Source organism: Limanda limanda, chromosome 3, assembly GCF_963576545.1.
Source record: "Limanda limanda chromosome 3, fLimLim1.1, whole genome shotgun sequence".
Taxonomy (NCBI): Eukaryota; Metazoa; Chordata; class Actinopteri; order Pleuronectiformes; family Pleuronectidae; genus Limanda; species Limanda limanda.
The window spans coordinates 10944366-10961501 of record NC_083638.1 but is presented as its reverse complement, the minus strand read 5'-3'; the positions used below and the strand labels follow the sequence as shown (position 1 = coordinate 10961501).

General features: G+C 39.3%; 1 protein-coding gene across 1 annotated transcript in view; it reads right to left on the bottom strand.

Moving 5' to 3' along the window:
* LOC132998623 (protein diaphanous homolog 3-like) overlaps nucleotides 1-17136 on the bottom strand; it is a 144800-nt gene that overhangs the window by 94579 nt on the left and 33085 nt on the right. The window contains exons 13-17 of the mRNA XM_061068351.1: nucleotides 15239-15357; nucleotides 15080-15144; nucleotides 14124-14228; nucleotides 12081-12404; nucleotides 10680-10794 (exon numbers count right to left, since the gene is read on the bottom strand). Coding sequence (XP_060924334.1) covers nucleotides 10680-10794; nucleotides 12081-12404; nucleotides 14124-14228; nucleotides 15080-15144; nucleotides 15239-15357 — 728 coding nt within the window. The remainder of the gene's footprint in view (nucleotides 1-10679; nucleotides 10795-12080; nucleotides 12405-14123; nucleotides 14229-15079; nucleotides 15145-15238; nucleotides 15358-17136) is intronic.

Sequence of the window (17136 nt, the reverse complement as noted above, 5' to 3'; positions counted from 1 at the left end):
ATATTCCTCTTATTCATTATCCAAAACTCTCCAACAGCAACCTGCTATACGTTAATGATTTCATTAGACAGTATGTTTTACAAGCTTTAGTTTGAACAAATATAAAGCTCAATTAAAAGTCAAACAATAATAAATTCATCATAACTTCTATCCAGATCTGACGAAGCTCATCATGTAACTGAAGCAGCCTCATTGATCAGCTCCATCCCATTTTACAGAAAGCGGCATTATTTCCTTATGATCCGGAAGAATCTTGAACAAAGAGGCAGAGAAGCAGAGTGGCTGCACTCGGCGGGTTTGTTTCACTGGTGTCCCTTAATGTGAAACTTAAGAAGTAATCTCACTGCTGGTGGAGCTGAATAAATACAAAAGACCAGATGAGACACAGAGTGCTACAGTGAAAAGGGGAGACAGCCTCCACGCATCCCTCAATTCCCACCTGCCTGTGTCTCTGAGACTTGCTGTGATTTTTGACCCTCTCTTTGTGTGTAAACCCACAGGAAAGCCCGGCTGCACATGTTTTATCTCCATCTATTGACACTGATGATCTCAAAGCACTTCTCCAGAGGCTATCTGTAAAATCACAGAAACTGTGTAAAGTTCTGAGAGCTGTCAGCATCGTCTCCGAGCGTCCGCTCACTACTTTTGCTTGTTTGTTTCTAATCCCCCCCCCCCCCATTCCATTCCACTAAGAGAAGAGGCCAGGTAAGAAGAAGCGGTGTCTATTTCCCTCCCTTGTGTTTTCAAATTTTACTGATTGAAACTTTATGGGTTTCAAGAAATATAATCAGTTGTATTATGTTACAAACAATGATATAATAGTGTAAATGGGGCGACACTTCAAATTCAATGTTGCGTGTTGTGATTTAAAAATAACTCTGATTATGTCTCAATATTTCAAATTCTGAAAATATACGGAACAGTCAGAATAATCAATTCATAACTAACCTTCTAGCTTTTGCTGTGAGGTCATGGAATAAAACCTTTGAAAACCAATAAGCCTACAGACGATTAAGCAGCAGGGAAGCAAATCAACAGTTATTAATGATATTTCTGAGAGCTTACAGCAAGGCCACCAACATAATCACTTATGCAGTCAAATTTGAACTATGCTCAACACAGATCGCACGCCGATTGTTAAAAGCAGAGAAGGAAATTTACGGTCAGATATCAAAGAAATATTAAAGCTTTGAACACCACAGTCTCATATAAACATCTAATATTCCTGTGTAAGTTCACAGCTAATGGGATAAAAGGTTCTTCAAGTTTGAAACAATGCGACAGGGGATGTTATCGCACTGACTGCACGGCAACAGAAAGTACAGAGAAAAGTCAACTGAAGCGATGTGCTTTGTGGTCAAGAACCAGTCTGATATTACACTAGGGTCAGGATGAGGATACATTTAACTGTGCACAAGCTTTTCCCTTCAAGCAGTTACCGAAGATGAATGAGGTTTTTTTGGGGGGGGGAGTTCAAACTGGCCCCTGATGTAATGGGCATTTGCCTTCTATAATATTCCCTTAAATTATGTTATAATATGCTTTCATGTTTAGAAAGTTTAGAAAGATTAATGAAGACAGCGCTGACTGTATATTTGTAAGGTTCACTCAGGGAGAGATATTGGGAGACTGAAAACTATGAAGTGTTTGAATTCAAACAGGTTTTATGTAAAACTCCATACAATGCTCCAACAGACTCATATAAAGGTTATTCATAATCTCACAACAACCAACCGTATTAGGTGTAGAAACAGTGAATACTGGTGCTAGAGTTTGAAAAGAGAAGAAACGAATCGACGAAAGCAAAAAAAAACATACTAACCTTTGGTTTCTGTTCCGGAGCAAACACGAAGGCAAATCATGTAGCCGAGCAGAAGTTGCAATCACAAGTATAAAGAATAAAAGCAAGAGAAGAAATAGAGAATGGGAGACAAGAGCAAAGAAGAGAAAAGAAGAAAAGCTTGTTAGTCATCTTTGAAGTAAGCATTTTTTCAGACATTTTATTGGCAGCAGAGACAAAAGAAAGCATTGCACTGAATATAAAGTGATGTTGCAGTCCATTTTGAGAGAGAGAGAGAGAGAGAGAGAGAGAGAGAGATATTTTGCATTCATTAACTGAAAAAATGTGTCATTGTTATGAACTTGGATAATTACACTTGAGTCCATATTTCTTCAAAATAATGGACTTGTCAAAACTGGAAACAGAGCAGGGTAACATTTATTTTGTCATCACCAAGAATGACACAAAATCAAGATATCGATCACGGAAAGTGTTGATGCTTGGGCAGCGATGTGTCACCAAGGAAATTAAATTATGAGTGTCTCGAAACTATATCGCACGTCTTGTGTCTTTATTCTCTCGTAATAAGAAATTTTACAGATTTGCTTCAATCATTGCACTTGACAACAGGCTGACTTTCCAAATCCTGTCTCTCACGTATTTAATATACATGAATGTGTTCTGGCCCACACTCAGAGCGAGGACTGTGACAAACAGGCCTGTGAATTTAACTTGTGATGTGTTGAACAGGATTTGGAAGATTACATGGAGGGTCTGAGACTGTACGTTCTCAATTGTGTTTGTTTGAGAAAGTAAAAAATATAAATAATTTGATCAAACCGAACGCGAGTCCAGTTTGTGAAATTGAATTCATGAGCGGCATCATGAATAAAAAATGCTGATTTTTGCAGTGACTTCACTGTACTCACTGCATCAGGACAGAATGGGATGTGTTACAATGGATTACAATAGTGCTGCAGCTTATAGCACTTTCTTGGTTCTTCTCGCTTTTGAAGTTTCCTGATGAGGCTGTGAGAAGGACCCCTCTCTCTCCACACTCATCACACGAGACAGAAACCACAAAGACGGCAATTAAAGCCCTCAGATGGCAAGGGAACAGATTAAAGCTCAGAGTTCACAGGCAGACAGTCTACCCTCATTAGCTATGCTTAATTTATAATCTGTGATTAATAATCACAATGAGATAACCCCTGACTCATGGATCTGACGATTAACTTTAGTTAACCCCATCCACTGTTCATATTCAACCTGCACCTCCTCTTTTCCCAAACTATATAATCAGTGCTCCAAGCACATGGCGCACAGAGCAGATGTGTGAGCAGGTCATACTGTCTGTTTGCAGGTGTGAGAAAAGCATGGAGCAAAAATTTGGGTCCTGACACTTTTTCGAATATATCCATTGTGTAAATGGAGGGAATGTCAATAAATTATAAATGTAAAAAAAAGCCATTTCATTTGCCTGAATAATAATAATAATAATAATAATAATAATAATCCTTACAATTTCAATAGGGTCTCACCAGACACCTTTGATGTCTGTGCTCGGGCCCTAAAAATCATGTTTTGATTGAAATAAAAATGCTATTAATCAAGCTGATTAAGGTAAAACATATTTTATATATTTTGTATAAATGTTTTGAAATTGTTGTAAAACAGTTATTTGTTACCAGATACTATTTAATATGGTGATTCTGCACTTGTCCGAGGTCAGTCTTTCCTGCTCCTCTGCTCTTTTCTAATCACCAACACATGGAAATTATCTTCATAAAAACCTCATGTATTCATGTTTATGTTCATTGATAAACGTGGCGTTGCAACAATGAAGAGAGCGCAGCTCGTCAGGGCAGCGAGGGGGAGGACATGCAGCAGGGTAACACAGCAGGGAACAAGGATACTCGATTCATAATGTGCATCTGCCCTGATCCTGAAGCAGCAGCAGTAATAAGTCAGCCACTGCCAAATAACAGAGAGGAAGCCCTGACAGTCTTCGGAGGAGCCTCGTGCTCGAAACATCACAACAAATATAATCCAATCAGAGTTTGTAGGTGTGCAGATAATCTTTTTTCTTAAACGTTCTGTAAAAATATGGAGAACATTTCCCACTCAATTGTAGCCCAACATGTGCACAGTTTTAAACACAGACTACAAGGATCACTTCGGGATCACTGTTTCCTGAATGGTGAATAGAAAAAAAATGTATTGTAATATTTCTTTTCTCTAACACGATCAATTGCTAACAGCACTACAAAGAATAATTATGGGAGAAAAGGTAATGCTTCACAAACTGACACTAGAGAATATCATGAAAAAAACACATAATAAGCTCTGCATAAAAGCATTTGTACAATATGTTGCACGTGAGATGTCTCAGCAGGGGTGAAGAACCTCAGGCCTGGGGCTGTACACAGCGTGTTACACAACGTGAAAGACAATTCATAACTACACAACTCAGAAACACAAAACTAAATTCACATATCAGCAAATACTTTTACTGTTGTGAAATGAAAAATAAGCAAATGCCCTCCAGGAAAACAGCTGGAGGAGACCACCTCTGTTTAAAAATCACAACCCTATAAACATGTGCCACCACCTGAATCAGCTAGTTGTCAGTAAAAGTAGATAAGGACACAGAAGGTGCACGTGACTGTGTGAGAGACAGAATTATTCTTTTCAACACTTTCTGTTTCGTGGACATTTTGTATGTGTCAGCGAGGAAAAATGCAAAAAAGCAATAATACATAAATATTGCATTAAACAGCTGTTTATGTAAACGTTTACAAGTCCCATCATCTGTGTTTATGTAGAATTGCTCCAGGGATGATATGAGATTTAACCTGTATGAAATGAACTAATCTTATCTTCAATTGTATACTATGGGAGGATGATAACATCTCAAGAAGCCACTTGTAAAAAAAAAAAAAGGGACTGCGTGCCTAGAGTTGCAATGACATGAAGTGACCAGGCCCTCGTGGGCAAGGTAGAGAGAAGAGTGAGAAATGATGTACTGTATGTGTGCATGTGATGGAAGGTTGTCTCCTATCCAGAAAGGGAAATTATTTGAACGATAAACCAGTAGTTACGTGAGCATCCTTGTAAGAAACACTTAAATATTTAAATCTCCATCTAATCATTTGATAGGTGACTTTAAGAGACAACCTGAATGGCACATCGGGCAAAACCATGTTAGCACCATCAATAGTGGTACTAATGGTTCTGTTCAACCCACTCCATCCAATTTCCTCAAGAATTTAAAATCTCTTTTGCTCTTTTAGAATAAATGTTATTATAACTATTCCTTCCAGTTACTTGAAATGGTGTAACATGAGCAATAGACAGGGGCCGGCTGAGTTTGACATTCATTCCACAATACACTTACTCCACACCTATTTCCCATGCTTTGAAAAGTTGATGGGAAGTTTTATTATTTTGCGAACACAAACAGACACTAGTCTGCAGCCATTTTGTCTCCCACAAAGCAGCTCTCCCCCTGCGTTCACTTTCACAGAACAGCAGCTGTGTTGGAAAAGCGAGCAGACGGAAGGAGAAGCAGAAAGTGATACAAAAGAACAGCAGGGACGGAGCTGACCTCCCGGTCTTTGCCTCCAGTTAGGGAGCACTTAAAATATAGACTTCGTTTTGTGTGTAGGAAAAGCATCACTGCACTGGTGTCTGTGGATTGAAAGGTAAAAGTCTGAGGAATCACAGCGATGATGTGGCCAGGTGTCTGTGTGACCATTGCCAACTGTGCAGCAGAGCTGCCTAGTGTATTTAAAGAACGTATGGTGACTATAGTTGGAAATAAAATCCGGAGCAAAGTTTCAGCTAATTAAAACTTGTTTATTTGTTCTTGTGCAGATGCATATTGGAAGTTGGACAACTTTGCCAATGATGTTGTCTGTCTGAGTACGACACAGGCTATCAGCTTAGATAGCATGCTAGCGTCACACAACTTGTGCTAAATAACACTTAACATATAATAGTTGAAACCATTAATGTCTCAATACTTTTAATATTTAAACATAACATGTCAACCTGGTAGTGGCTCAAGAAATATCACGTGATCACCAATTATTAGTAAGATTCATCCTGTAGGAAACAATAAGATCTAAATGACATTTTATGGCAGTCCATCCGATACATTTGCACACTACTCACTCTGAATTGAAATGTCAAACTGGTGAGTAAATGACCAAAGTCAACGCTATTTATTTATATATTATTATCTGTCCAATAGCAAACAAGACGAACAAATTTCATGGTGGTCCAAGAGGAAAAGTCAGGCACCACCAGAATCATTTGGATTCATCCTCTTAGGAGCCTGAATGTAGTGGGCATACACACATTCTGTGTGGACCAAACTTGTACTGGGCCACCATTTAAAAAAAATATGAACTTATGATTGACCTGAATATATTGTAGTTAGATCCTTTTTAATTATCAATTAACTGCATATCAGGAAGGAACAAATATACTTGAAACAAAAGACAAAAAAAAATAGACTACACAGAGTCTTGATAAAGGAAATTCATAAAACAAATGGGGGTGTTTTATGGATGTAATAATAGTATAAAGTACAATATATAGAACAATTATCATCTCTATAATTAATTTGGATTTGTGGTTTGACCTTCAAAATCATCCTCTACAGCTCTAAAAGGTTTAGGCAAATATCTGTAAAAAAAAATAATTGAAAGCAGTGGTAATATATGATTATGTTTATTGTGGCGACATTTAAAATCCAAAGTCGAAAGTGTGTGTGTATGTGTGTCTGTGCAACTCAACAACATTTTCATCCTGCAGCACACCCCATCCTATCAGACCACAACCATTGATTTACTGCAGCAGGTTACATGTACTTGTTATACCATATCAGATGATTCACTCCTGCAGCTTGCAGTGTGCATGCTAAGCCCACTTGTGTTTGGTCATATGTGTTTCTGTGTACATGAAGGGACTTTAGGTCCTCAACGTATTTGTACATGTGAGCAAAGAACGCTTGATTAAGTATAAGATCATTATTCACAATTACGAGCAGCTTGAATTTTGGCCTATATAAATTCAAATTTATTTTTTATATTTACTACATAATTGTGTATGGTATAACTAGCAAATTTCATTCTGGGTTATTTACTCTAACCAGTCGTGTTGCAGTTGCCTGTGAAGTCTCTGAGATAAACTGGCATCTCTTAAGGTAATTTGGGAAAACTCAGCTGTTGCAAAGGTCCAAAAGATTCCAGTAATGTAACTACAGCCATCCCCAATAAAAACAATCCGTCTTGCTGAACCTAATTTGTTCTTCATTGAATCTTAAGTGAAGTGTGAGCAGCATACAAATATCCTGTCTTTGTTACTTGTTAGAAACATTTTTTTTTAAATTTGAATAATTAGGAAAGATCACACCAGAGATTGCTCAAATATTTCTTGCACAAGCATTAATTTGCCAATTATGTTCACAGAGCACGGCACTCATATTTGAAACACGTTTGTACCAAGCAGTCTCACTTTGTTCCTTTTTGGCACGGTGTCTTTCAAGCAACAGGTTTTCTGTTTTTGCTTCTTTAATGTTTTGTTTCCATCAGGGATTTTCATGCATACAGAATGCATCCATCAAATTTCGTGCTGCCTCCGCCTCCCGACAAAACAGCTTGGGAAAGAATCGTTCCCATACAAATCCTGTTTAAATAATATAGTTAGTGTTCAAGTAATCTGCTTACAGCATTCATTTTGGATCTTCATACATGTTTGGACGGTTTCTACTGGCTCTGTCGGTAATTTACTTTCAATTTGGCCCTGCTTCTATAAGAAAGCCCTAGGTTACAAACATGTGGGAACTATAGATGAGCAGAAGACCAACATGAGACTGGTCCTGGATGGAAAAGATGTACAGCAAGACATCCATAAGTGACGGCTCTTGACTGCCAGACCAGGACTCACAGCCCATCCAGACTCACTGAGAGACTGAGCAATCCTGGAAGGACATACGGGAGACAGAGGCTTCACACAACACCAATGCCAAGTGGCAACCTTCACTCTACTCGAGCGATTGGAAACAACACCCGAGGAGGGTCAACGCACCAGCTACTAGTCAAAATATGACAAGACCGCTTACAACTCAATGCCCTCAATGCTTGGCACTATACAAGGCTAACAGTGCACTGAACTGACGGTCAATGCGGCTGTGGAAAACAAGAATGTGTATGTAAGTAGCTTAGAAACTCAAAAACCATCAAAGAAATGAAAGGCTCTTAGTCTTGATTATATGACAGCCTCTCTCGCTTTGTGTTTTAGAAGCATTTTTGACATTAACAGTATGTCAGAACATAAATTACCTGATCTTTTTTATCTGACAGTTTCTTATGGACACATGTAAAGTCTTTGTGCTACTGGCCAGGCAAAGCAATTATGGGTTATTTTTTCAAAGTCAATGAAAGGAACTGATCGTGAGAAAATTACATCGCTGATACTTAAGGAACAGCATTGTCCTATCGTCAAAGGAGAAGTGTGGAGAGGTCTGTGTGTGTGTGTGTTTTATTGTGAATTCTAAAGCAAAGAGAATGAGAACAACTTCATCCTTGGGTAAAAATAAAACGACGAAATGCAAATGCCGACATTTCAAATCAACAAAAACACACAAAGCAAACAATTTTAAGGTCATTTCTTTTTTACCACCATACAAAGTGGGCTGTCACACTTCCTGTGCTTCATGCTACTCTGCAGTTGCTTGATTAGACTGAAGACATTACATTATAAGCGTTACCCAATGACATCTTCTACTGTTTAGTGCATAACTGAACATTTTCATTAATTTCCATTGTTTAAGTTTACAGCAAATAACCAGAGGCTTGAGAGAAAATCATTCAGTATGGTCTTATTTAATTTTAATTCTCTCTGACCTGCTCGCTGAAACACTAAATACACACATTTATCGCAATTTGAGGAGATGTGTTCAAGTGGCACTGACCCCTTTGCCAAAAACCAAACTCCATTCCCCTGCCAGACAGAAAAACAGAGGAGCCATAAACGATATTACCAAAGTGAATAAAATGTAGACTTAGTCAAATAAATATGTTTCATTCCGCCAAAAGTAGTAATATAAATTCTGGTTCCAGCCGTCGCTTAACACTATGAATAATGAACTGTATTTTTATAAAGAGTTGATTAACTTGAGGTCTGCCAAAAATACAGAGACGGTCTCAAAACAAACTGTTCTCAGTCCCCATCCGCACTCGCAGCTTGTGTACAGGATGGCAGGCGTCCTCTACAGCGAGAAGCACAAACATCACAAAACAATACGGAAGTCTGAAGGGACGTAAATTAATATTTAAACAGAAAAACTGAGTGAATCCAGCTTCATACTGTGTCCCTTTTAATGTTTAATGCTGATCCAGATGCTGCTGCTCTTAAGTGAGATGAAACATGATGCTGCATGGCTGTGTTAATCAAACGACAAGCCCACATGCGCATACGTACACGCGTACATTCACTGACACACAGCGGCAGCCGCAGCTGGGTCCGACAGCTCGACCCCCGAGTCATGCTGTTCCTACAACCTCCACTGGGACAGAGGGAAATCGGGAGGAAAACAACTAAGTAAACAGATTTAAACAATGTGAATGCTTTGAAATTAGACAAATGTTTTAAGCCTCTCTCACCGAATCTAAAATGCATTATCCATGAGCAGTGACAAGAACAGACAGACGCCATACTGCAGAGGTGCACTGCTTTGGCATGCCTCCTCAAATGATGGAAAATGTGTTTGGTGATTGTTCAAATAAGGTTGTGCATGCACCCTAACAGAGAAGTAGAATTGTCTGCTGGTGGACATCCTTCCTTTGTCCTCTCCAGAGAACACCTGCTTGACTGTCTGTCTACCTGTTTGCCATTTAGATCTGCCTCCATTATTCAACACCTTGACGGTGGAGAACAAGGGAGCCCTGGTGTGTGGGGGGGGTGGGGGGGGTGTCTCCTATGCCCTGAGAGGAGTAGCATTGAGTTGTGACAGGTAGATAACACCTGGATGAATTATTCAAATTGTCGTAAGCTAGCTGAGTCAGTGACAAGACAAGAAAGAAAAAACTAGACGTGAATAAATCATCAGAGAAGGGACTAATAGTCCACGCACAGGAGAGGACAAGACTGATAACATCTCATGCTACCTCCTGTGGTATCTTTAATCATTCCAACAACCTTGTACATGAATATTCCAGATCTTACCAACCATACTAATGTGTAAGGATGTAAGCGTATGGTGTCTTATCGTGCAGCATTACCACCAGGAATAGTCGGAGCAGCCCACTGAAATCTAAAACATGCACGACAACCCATGGAGACTCGGATTCAGCACAGGCATCTGAATGCTAACTGATCTGTCAGACATGAAATATTGCTTATTTCAAATGGATTCAATTTTATTTGGATAGCCCTGTATCATAAGACACATCATCTCAACTTAGAAGGTCAAGACCTTAACAATAGTTCCAACAATGAGCAAGCACTGTGGAGAGAGAAAAACTCAAATTGATCCATATAAATGTACGACATGTATTCACAGACAGGATCTTAGCACTACCATCTTCCAAATAGAAGGGATTTGCTCTAGCCCCCCCTTTCAAAGCTCAAAGGGTTATTGTTATAGATAATTGATGGATGGATCGATCATGTGATCATACTTTTAAAATACCAACAGTAATCACACTGATTTTGACCACACTGGTATTTTAAGCCATAATACAAGAAAGAAGGTGGAAAGATGTGATGCTGATGAGAAATATTCTGTGCAGAATAATTTGGAAAGAAAGAGTATTCGTGTTTGGACATATCCTGAAATATCTGTGAGAGTAAAGTTAAATACTGCAACAAGGAAAAGTGAGAGGCTGACCTGTTCTTTGGGAACCAAAAGTGAGAGCAACTCTGCTCAGTAACTCTGGTTTAGCATACTGGTTCTCATCAGCCCGAACCCAGAAGCAGGCCTCTGACATTTCCTGGGGACGAATCTGAAAACACACATCCACAGTTTAGTTTATTATTAGTCAAAGATATAAAAGACTAAAATTAGACATGAACTGTCAGTAAATAGTCAATATGTCACAACTGTTAACAACTGACAATTAGAGTAAATATGTGAAATTCCATTACAATCCCATTCATGTTAAGTAGATGCACAGTTTCTTGTGATATAATAGTGATACATGAAAAGGAAAACGATGTGAAGATATATTTGATCCAAATGGTCAATAAATTCGAACGGAATAAATCAATCAATCAATCAAATTTGTATTGTATAGCCTAAATTCACAAATCACAATTTGTCCAATAGGGATTAACAAAGTGTTTTTATACAAATGAGTATTGATATTTCCCAAAGGGAATATAGATAACATTTTGGTCAGCAAAAAATATGTTATTGTATGTCAAGGCATTGCTACTGCTAGGTTGATTGGTGGTCTTCCTGTCGAGCAAAAGTTGATTTCTGACCTCTAAACTTTTATATGCTCGTTATCTTTTCTCAAAAGTTGGCGGAGCCAGCAAGCAAGAGTTGAAAGTCTGAAATCTTGTAACTGGAGAAGTTTTTGAACAGCTTTGTCCCAATCAGAACCATATGTGGCGGGCCTCATACAGCTGTGCCATTAGACAGGTCCTCTTCATGTCCTACTAAAAGGTTCATACATTTCCCAGCATATGGTTTAGTTTGCTGAACATCTGTACCAGTGCACATCTGACATTAAATTATTAATCAAACCACAAACTGATTACTCGTGTTGTGAACTAATATTGCTCTGCAGGGAACAACATCTGTAGAGGTACCACCGAGGCTGCTCTGACAAAAGCGTCTGATCATCTGTTCTTTTTAATTATTCCTGGTTTGGCACAGAGATTGGAAGTTGTTGTTTGTACTTCTTAGGAAAACATCTGCAATGTTCAGGTGCTGCCAACGAACATCAGGAACAAAGTTAAGAGCAGAGAACACGGACACTTTAAATAACCGGCATATTTTTCATTTTATTGGTCCAAACTTTCCACTGAGGAAAATGCAAAATGAGTAACATTTCTCCATATATAGTCTGTCATTCTACCAGATGCCAATTAGAAGATACACATCTAAGTTGTGCTGTGATCAAAGGTGTCAAAATTACCTGTCGGCAAACACCATGGTCATTCTAGATGCATTCATCAGTGATATATTAAACTGCATTGTTCTAATTTGTTATTGTGTATTATGTCACCATCAAGTATGAAAGTGAAGGAGGTCATATATAAGTAACACCTTTCAGTGTCTTACCTTGGACCAGTTGAGGCGCTTCATGGAAGTCTCAGGCTTGAATTCCTTCTTAGCGCTGAGGCCGTAAGGCAGTGCACTGTGGGTGGGGGAGCCAAGACCTCCGCCAAACCCTAGAGGGGGTGGTGGGGGGGCACCAAACGGAGGAGGCACTCCAGGTGGAGGAGGTGGGGCAGGACAGCCAGGTAAGGGAGGCGGAGGAGGTGGAGGAGGGGGTGCCGGCAACCCAGGTCCTGGAGCGCGGGGTGGGGTCCCCGGCGGGAGCAGTGCGGCAGATGACGACTGTCGAACATGGGGAGAGGACAGACTCGCCGGTACAGCTCCAAACTGGAGAGGCAGGGAGAAGAGGAGATGTTATTTACACACATGCACATAACATACAAATAAGTAATGCTCATGTGAATGCTTTATGTAGAAGTGTGACGATTGAGGATTCCTCTCTAGACTCGAACGATCATTACATCACAAATGGAAATGGGTCTCGTAACAACATTAAAAGCCAGTGAGTTTAAGCCTTCATGTCACAGAACGTGGCATTTAACACTAAATCTAACTTGAGAATGTTTTAGTATAAAAGGATTTTCCAACACAATCAGAATCTAACATTGTTGTCCTCCTTCATATTCCTTTGTCTGGGCAGTAGCGTAAGCCACTTTCATGATGTTACTTATATTATTACATTGATAACAATTAATCAAATTCAAAGAATGAATTGATCTCTTCACAATCCCTTTGAAGGTCAAATTATATTGTTTAGTGGATGGTTTTTTCAACAAATGTAATCGAAAGTGTAATTGTTAATGATTTTTGCCAACTTCAGAAAAAAGAATAATTGTTTGGAGTAAGAAATACTTTGGTTTATTTCTAGTGTTAGATTTTAATGTATAGTGTGTGGAGCAGTACCCATGAAACCCTTCACAGAACAAATATAATAAAAAGCAAACTCATATTTTAAGGAAAAAAGAAATACGACTGAAACTCAAGAGCGGGAGAGAGAGAGAGAGAGAAAGAAAATCGAAGCAGACGAACTTCCACATCTGCCAAGTGAGCAGCACGGTTTGCTTTGCTGGCTGATACCACTGGGCTACGGATAACGGAGGCGTGTTCTCTCAACCATCCAACAGAGGTCAAACGCTCATAAACGGCCCAGATTCTGTCCAGAACACAAACCCGCAGTGATTTTTTTTTTCCAAAGCTAAAACTCCAACGTTATGACCGGGGCTACACAGGTTGGTAAATTGTATCATACAGAGCAAATGGCTTATTGATCAATGCACCGGTTTTAGATTAAAGACGCACACTAAAGGTCAGCCCTGGGCCCTCACTCTGCCACCGCCTCTCCAGGGAAGAACGTCTTTGCTGAATTAACAAGTGTGCCTCTGTGTGTGTGTCTGTGTGACAGAAGGGCAAAAACCGTGGGACAAAGAGGACCCACATTGACTAAAGGTACCACCGTCATTTGACCCGCAGTACTGTTTGAGTATTCATTCTGTGTTTGCTCTTTTCAAATTGAAAAATTATCAGGAAAATAAAAAGGGAAGTTCTCTTCCCCTTCTCGGAGTGTGTGGTTATCTTGCTGTTCCAGGGCGTGGGAGCAACTCTCTGGGGTATTGGGGGGGAGTGGTGGTGGGGCTGTGAAGAGAGGCCCAGTAGTGAGGCTGAAGGGGGTTGTCAGAATAAATTGCTTTTAGAACAATTTCCTCTTATGGGATGGAGATCAGAGAATTAGAAAGGGCCAACGTGGAGGACTGGTCAGTGTTGCCATTAGACTTAGTGTCAGCCAGCCAGTGGAGCGGCCTCCACATCAAACCAGACTGCAGGCTCCAGTGAATCAAAGCCCAGTCCCCCCACTCCACCCCCCTCAGACCCCATCATGCACCCCAAAATATGAGAACAACTCAATGAAAAGTAACTTGCTAGATTCAGGGAGAGTTGCAGAGTCATTAAATCTAGTGTTTTTTTCCCACATTTCACATCCCCTAAATTAGTACCCATTAACACAATTTACAAAAGTCAACACTAAATACAAAAATACACAGCGTGTACCTGGGACTTAAAAGCCTGCAGCTCAGCTCCGAGTTCAGCTGCTTTCTCTTCACACTTGACCAGTTGAGCTTCTGTCTCCTGCCTGCTTGCAAACTCCTCCTCAAACTGAAAAGAGAATCACGTATCCAAATTATTCACACAAAGCAAACGTTGATATTGAGTAACTTTAACTAGGAATAAACATTAGTATTATTCAACACAATTGTTTGAGTCTATCTGTATAATTATTTTAGCATAATTAAAACTCATTTTCAGCTTGATTACCCTGATTTGCTGATTGAATTTCCACCTTTTGTCAAACACCCGTTCAGTGATAAAGTGAAGTTTGAGACACACACACCAATCAGTGAGCCCGTGTTTCTAATCAGGATCTACAACCTGCTGCTACTCAGACAACAGCTAATCAATTTGACCTCACACATTTCACAAGCGGGTGTGCGATTCGCCGTCTGGGAAGAAAAACTGTACGGCTTTTTCTCGAATTTGCTGTAGTATAATACGTTCTTCTCCTATGTTTTTAGATCTTTGCTATGAACATTACAACAACATGGAACTACATATAAAAGCTAAAGACGTGGGGAATATTATAAAGTAGGAAAGAAGACCTTTATTTATCTACAATGATATGGGAAGAACCAGTAGTTCTATCATTGGGCATTTTTAAGGTTATAGATCTGATTTTGTTAAAGCAATATGCCATAAAAATACATTTTCATCTTTTGGTTAATAGTCAGAGACAATTTTAAATCAGATTTCTATACGGATAAAGACTATTTCAATTATTCAAGCCTCAATGGTTTGACAGTGTCACTTTAGCTTTATAATGTAAATGTTTTCTGATCTAAACAGATGTTACTTTATAGAACTAAGTCAAGTGAATGCCTTAATGGGCTTTGTTTATGCCAGGTGGTTGTGTAGTGGGAGGAAAATTAGTTTTTTCCGTTGTCAATACTTGCCTTCTGTGCCAATTCCGAAGCTCTTTGTTCAAACTCATCAATTCGAGCTTTATCCACACATACCTCTGAAGACAAACAATAGAGTGGAGAGAAAAAATATAGTGAAAATAACCTTTGATTGATTGAAATATCTGTAATGCCAAAAAGTGTTTGACTTGCCTAAGAGGTGGCTGAAGTCCACATCGAGGCGCTTGCGGTAACTGAAGTCCGGGTCAGTGCCACTGCGGTGGAGCACGATCTGAGACACACACTCCTCAATGATCTTAAAGTACTGAGGCCTGAGAGTCGGGAGAAGCCAGAGAAGAAATGTTAGAGTTTCAAAAACACACATAATTCCATGTCATGCTTTTAATCTGGTGTCTGTGTATGTATTTGGGCAGATTCAGCTGTGAGAGCAGCTTTACTGTCTACAGGGAAAACAGAGTTACTGGAAAGATAAAAGGGAAATGTGGCATGTCCCAACAACTTGTGCAACCAGTTATTATTACTGCATAAGAAAAGCTCATCATGAACCTACAAGTTGTGGCTACTTATCATTAATTATTGTTAATTGGTTTAATTAAATAATAAAATCTAACTAGAAGAATAATGGAGAGACCTAAACGGAGGACAGAATATCGACAGAAACTAAGTCTCCACAGATATAAATTCCATATATTCCATAACGAAATATGCCAACAGGAAAAAAAACGTTGTGATTAATTGTTTATGTACATTGTGAACCAGATGGTTTCTTAATTAATAATACAAAATAAAAAGTTTTATCTTGATTATTGTGACTATTCTTCAGTCGATATGAGGAATATGCGTCGTTTCTTCAGAGCTAATAAAACGCCTACTTACAGTTTATACCAGCAGCACCTATATAAGCACTGTTTCTATGAAGCTGAACAATGGAGAATACACAACCACCTATTAGCAAATGCACAGTGATTGCAGTTGAACTGTTGAAAGTGGCTCTGTTGGATTCACTGATCACACAATAACGAGGATATGCCACAGCGAGGAAAAGGGAGATGTTGTGATGCAACAACAGACAACAGCTGAGAGCCACAGTGCTGCTGCAAGTTAAGCGAGGAAGTGTCTGATCTGCTCATTATCTTGCAACATTGCCGCTGAGAGTCCAAATCCCTACTCTGAGACTTATCAGCAGTGATTAATCAGGGACGCTGCCTTCCACCTCTCCCTGAAACAATGTTGAGACTGCCAACTAGATCTGCACCATGGAGTCACTGTGTGAATGACAAAATTATAAGGATGAAAATAGAATAATACGTAATGTCAATCACTTGACTGACAAGCTACCGGTGTTCTTTTTATTTACACTGCAGCTTTGGCCCCCTCATCTATATACTCTTGAGAATAAATAACCAATGCTCGCTGCACCAGTCCTTTGCAAGAGATGCAGAATATTAAAAGCTTCAGGTTCAGATACAAGCCTGTGGTGAAAATTAATATCAGGAGTATTGAAGTGCCGATGGAGAACTTGAAAGCAAACTCAAAACAAACTATTCAACCTATTTTCAGTCCACAAAACATTCTGCTAAGTGCACTTTGACAAAAATATCAAGCCTGCCGTGATGATTTATTTGGAGAGCAGCAGCTTCCATGGATGTGTCCTGCCATCAACATCATGCTCCATGCACCCTATCAAATAATTACTATTATTTGCATATGGTTGACCCATGAACATGAGAGATGTTACCAAGGTTATTCCTTAAAGTTTTCAGCTATTATACTTTCTATTTTTACCTTGCTGAGCATTCTGCTTTTTGCTCTCCGTGTCATCTTAAGATGACGGCCGACTCCTCTGGAGAGTAGCTACATTACAATTCATCTGACTGTGGACTAATGAATGTCTAAACACTGAGATGACTCTGTGAGCCTTTCAAGCTTTATGCAAATCTAAAATTGTTGATCCTAAATCTAATTGGCTCCTGCGAGGCACCATTCACTCAATTCTCAAATTTTTAAATAGTTCAAAGATGCTCGAACACAAACCTTCAATATGGTTTCATCAATCAAACTGTAAAGTAAAAAACTCGGATTTGCATAGT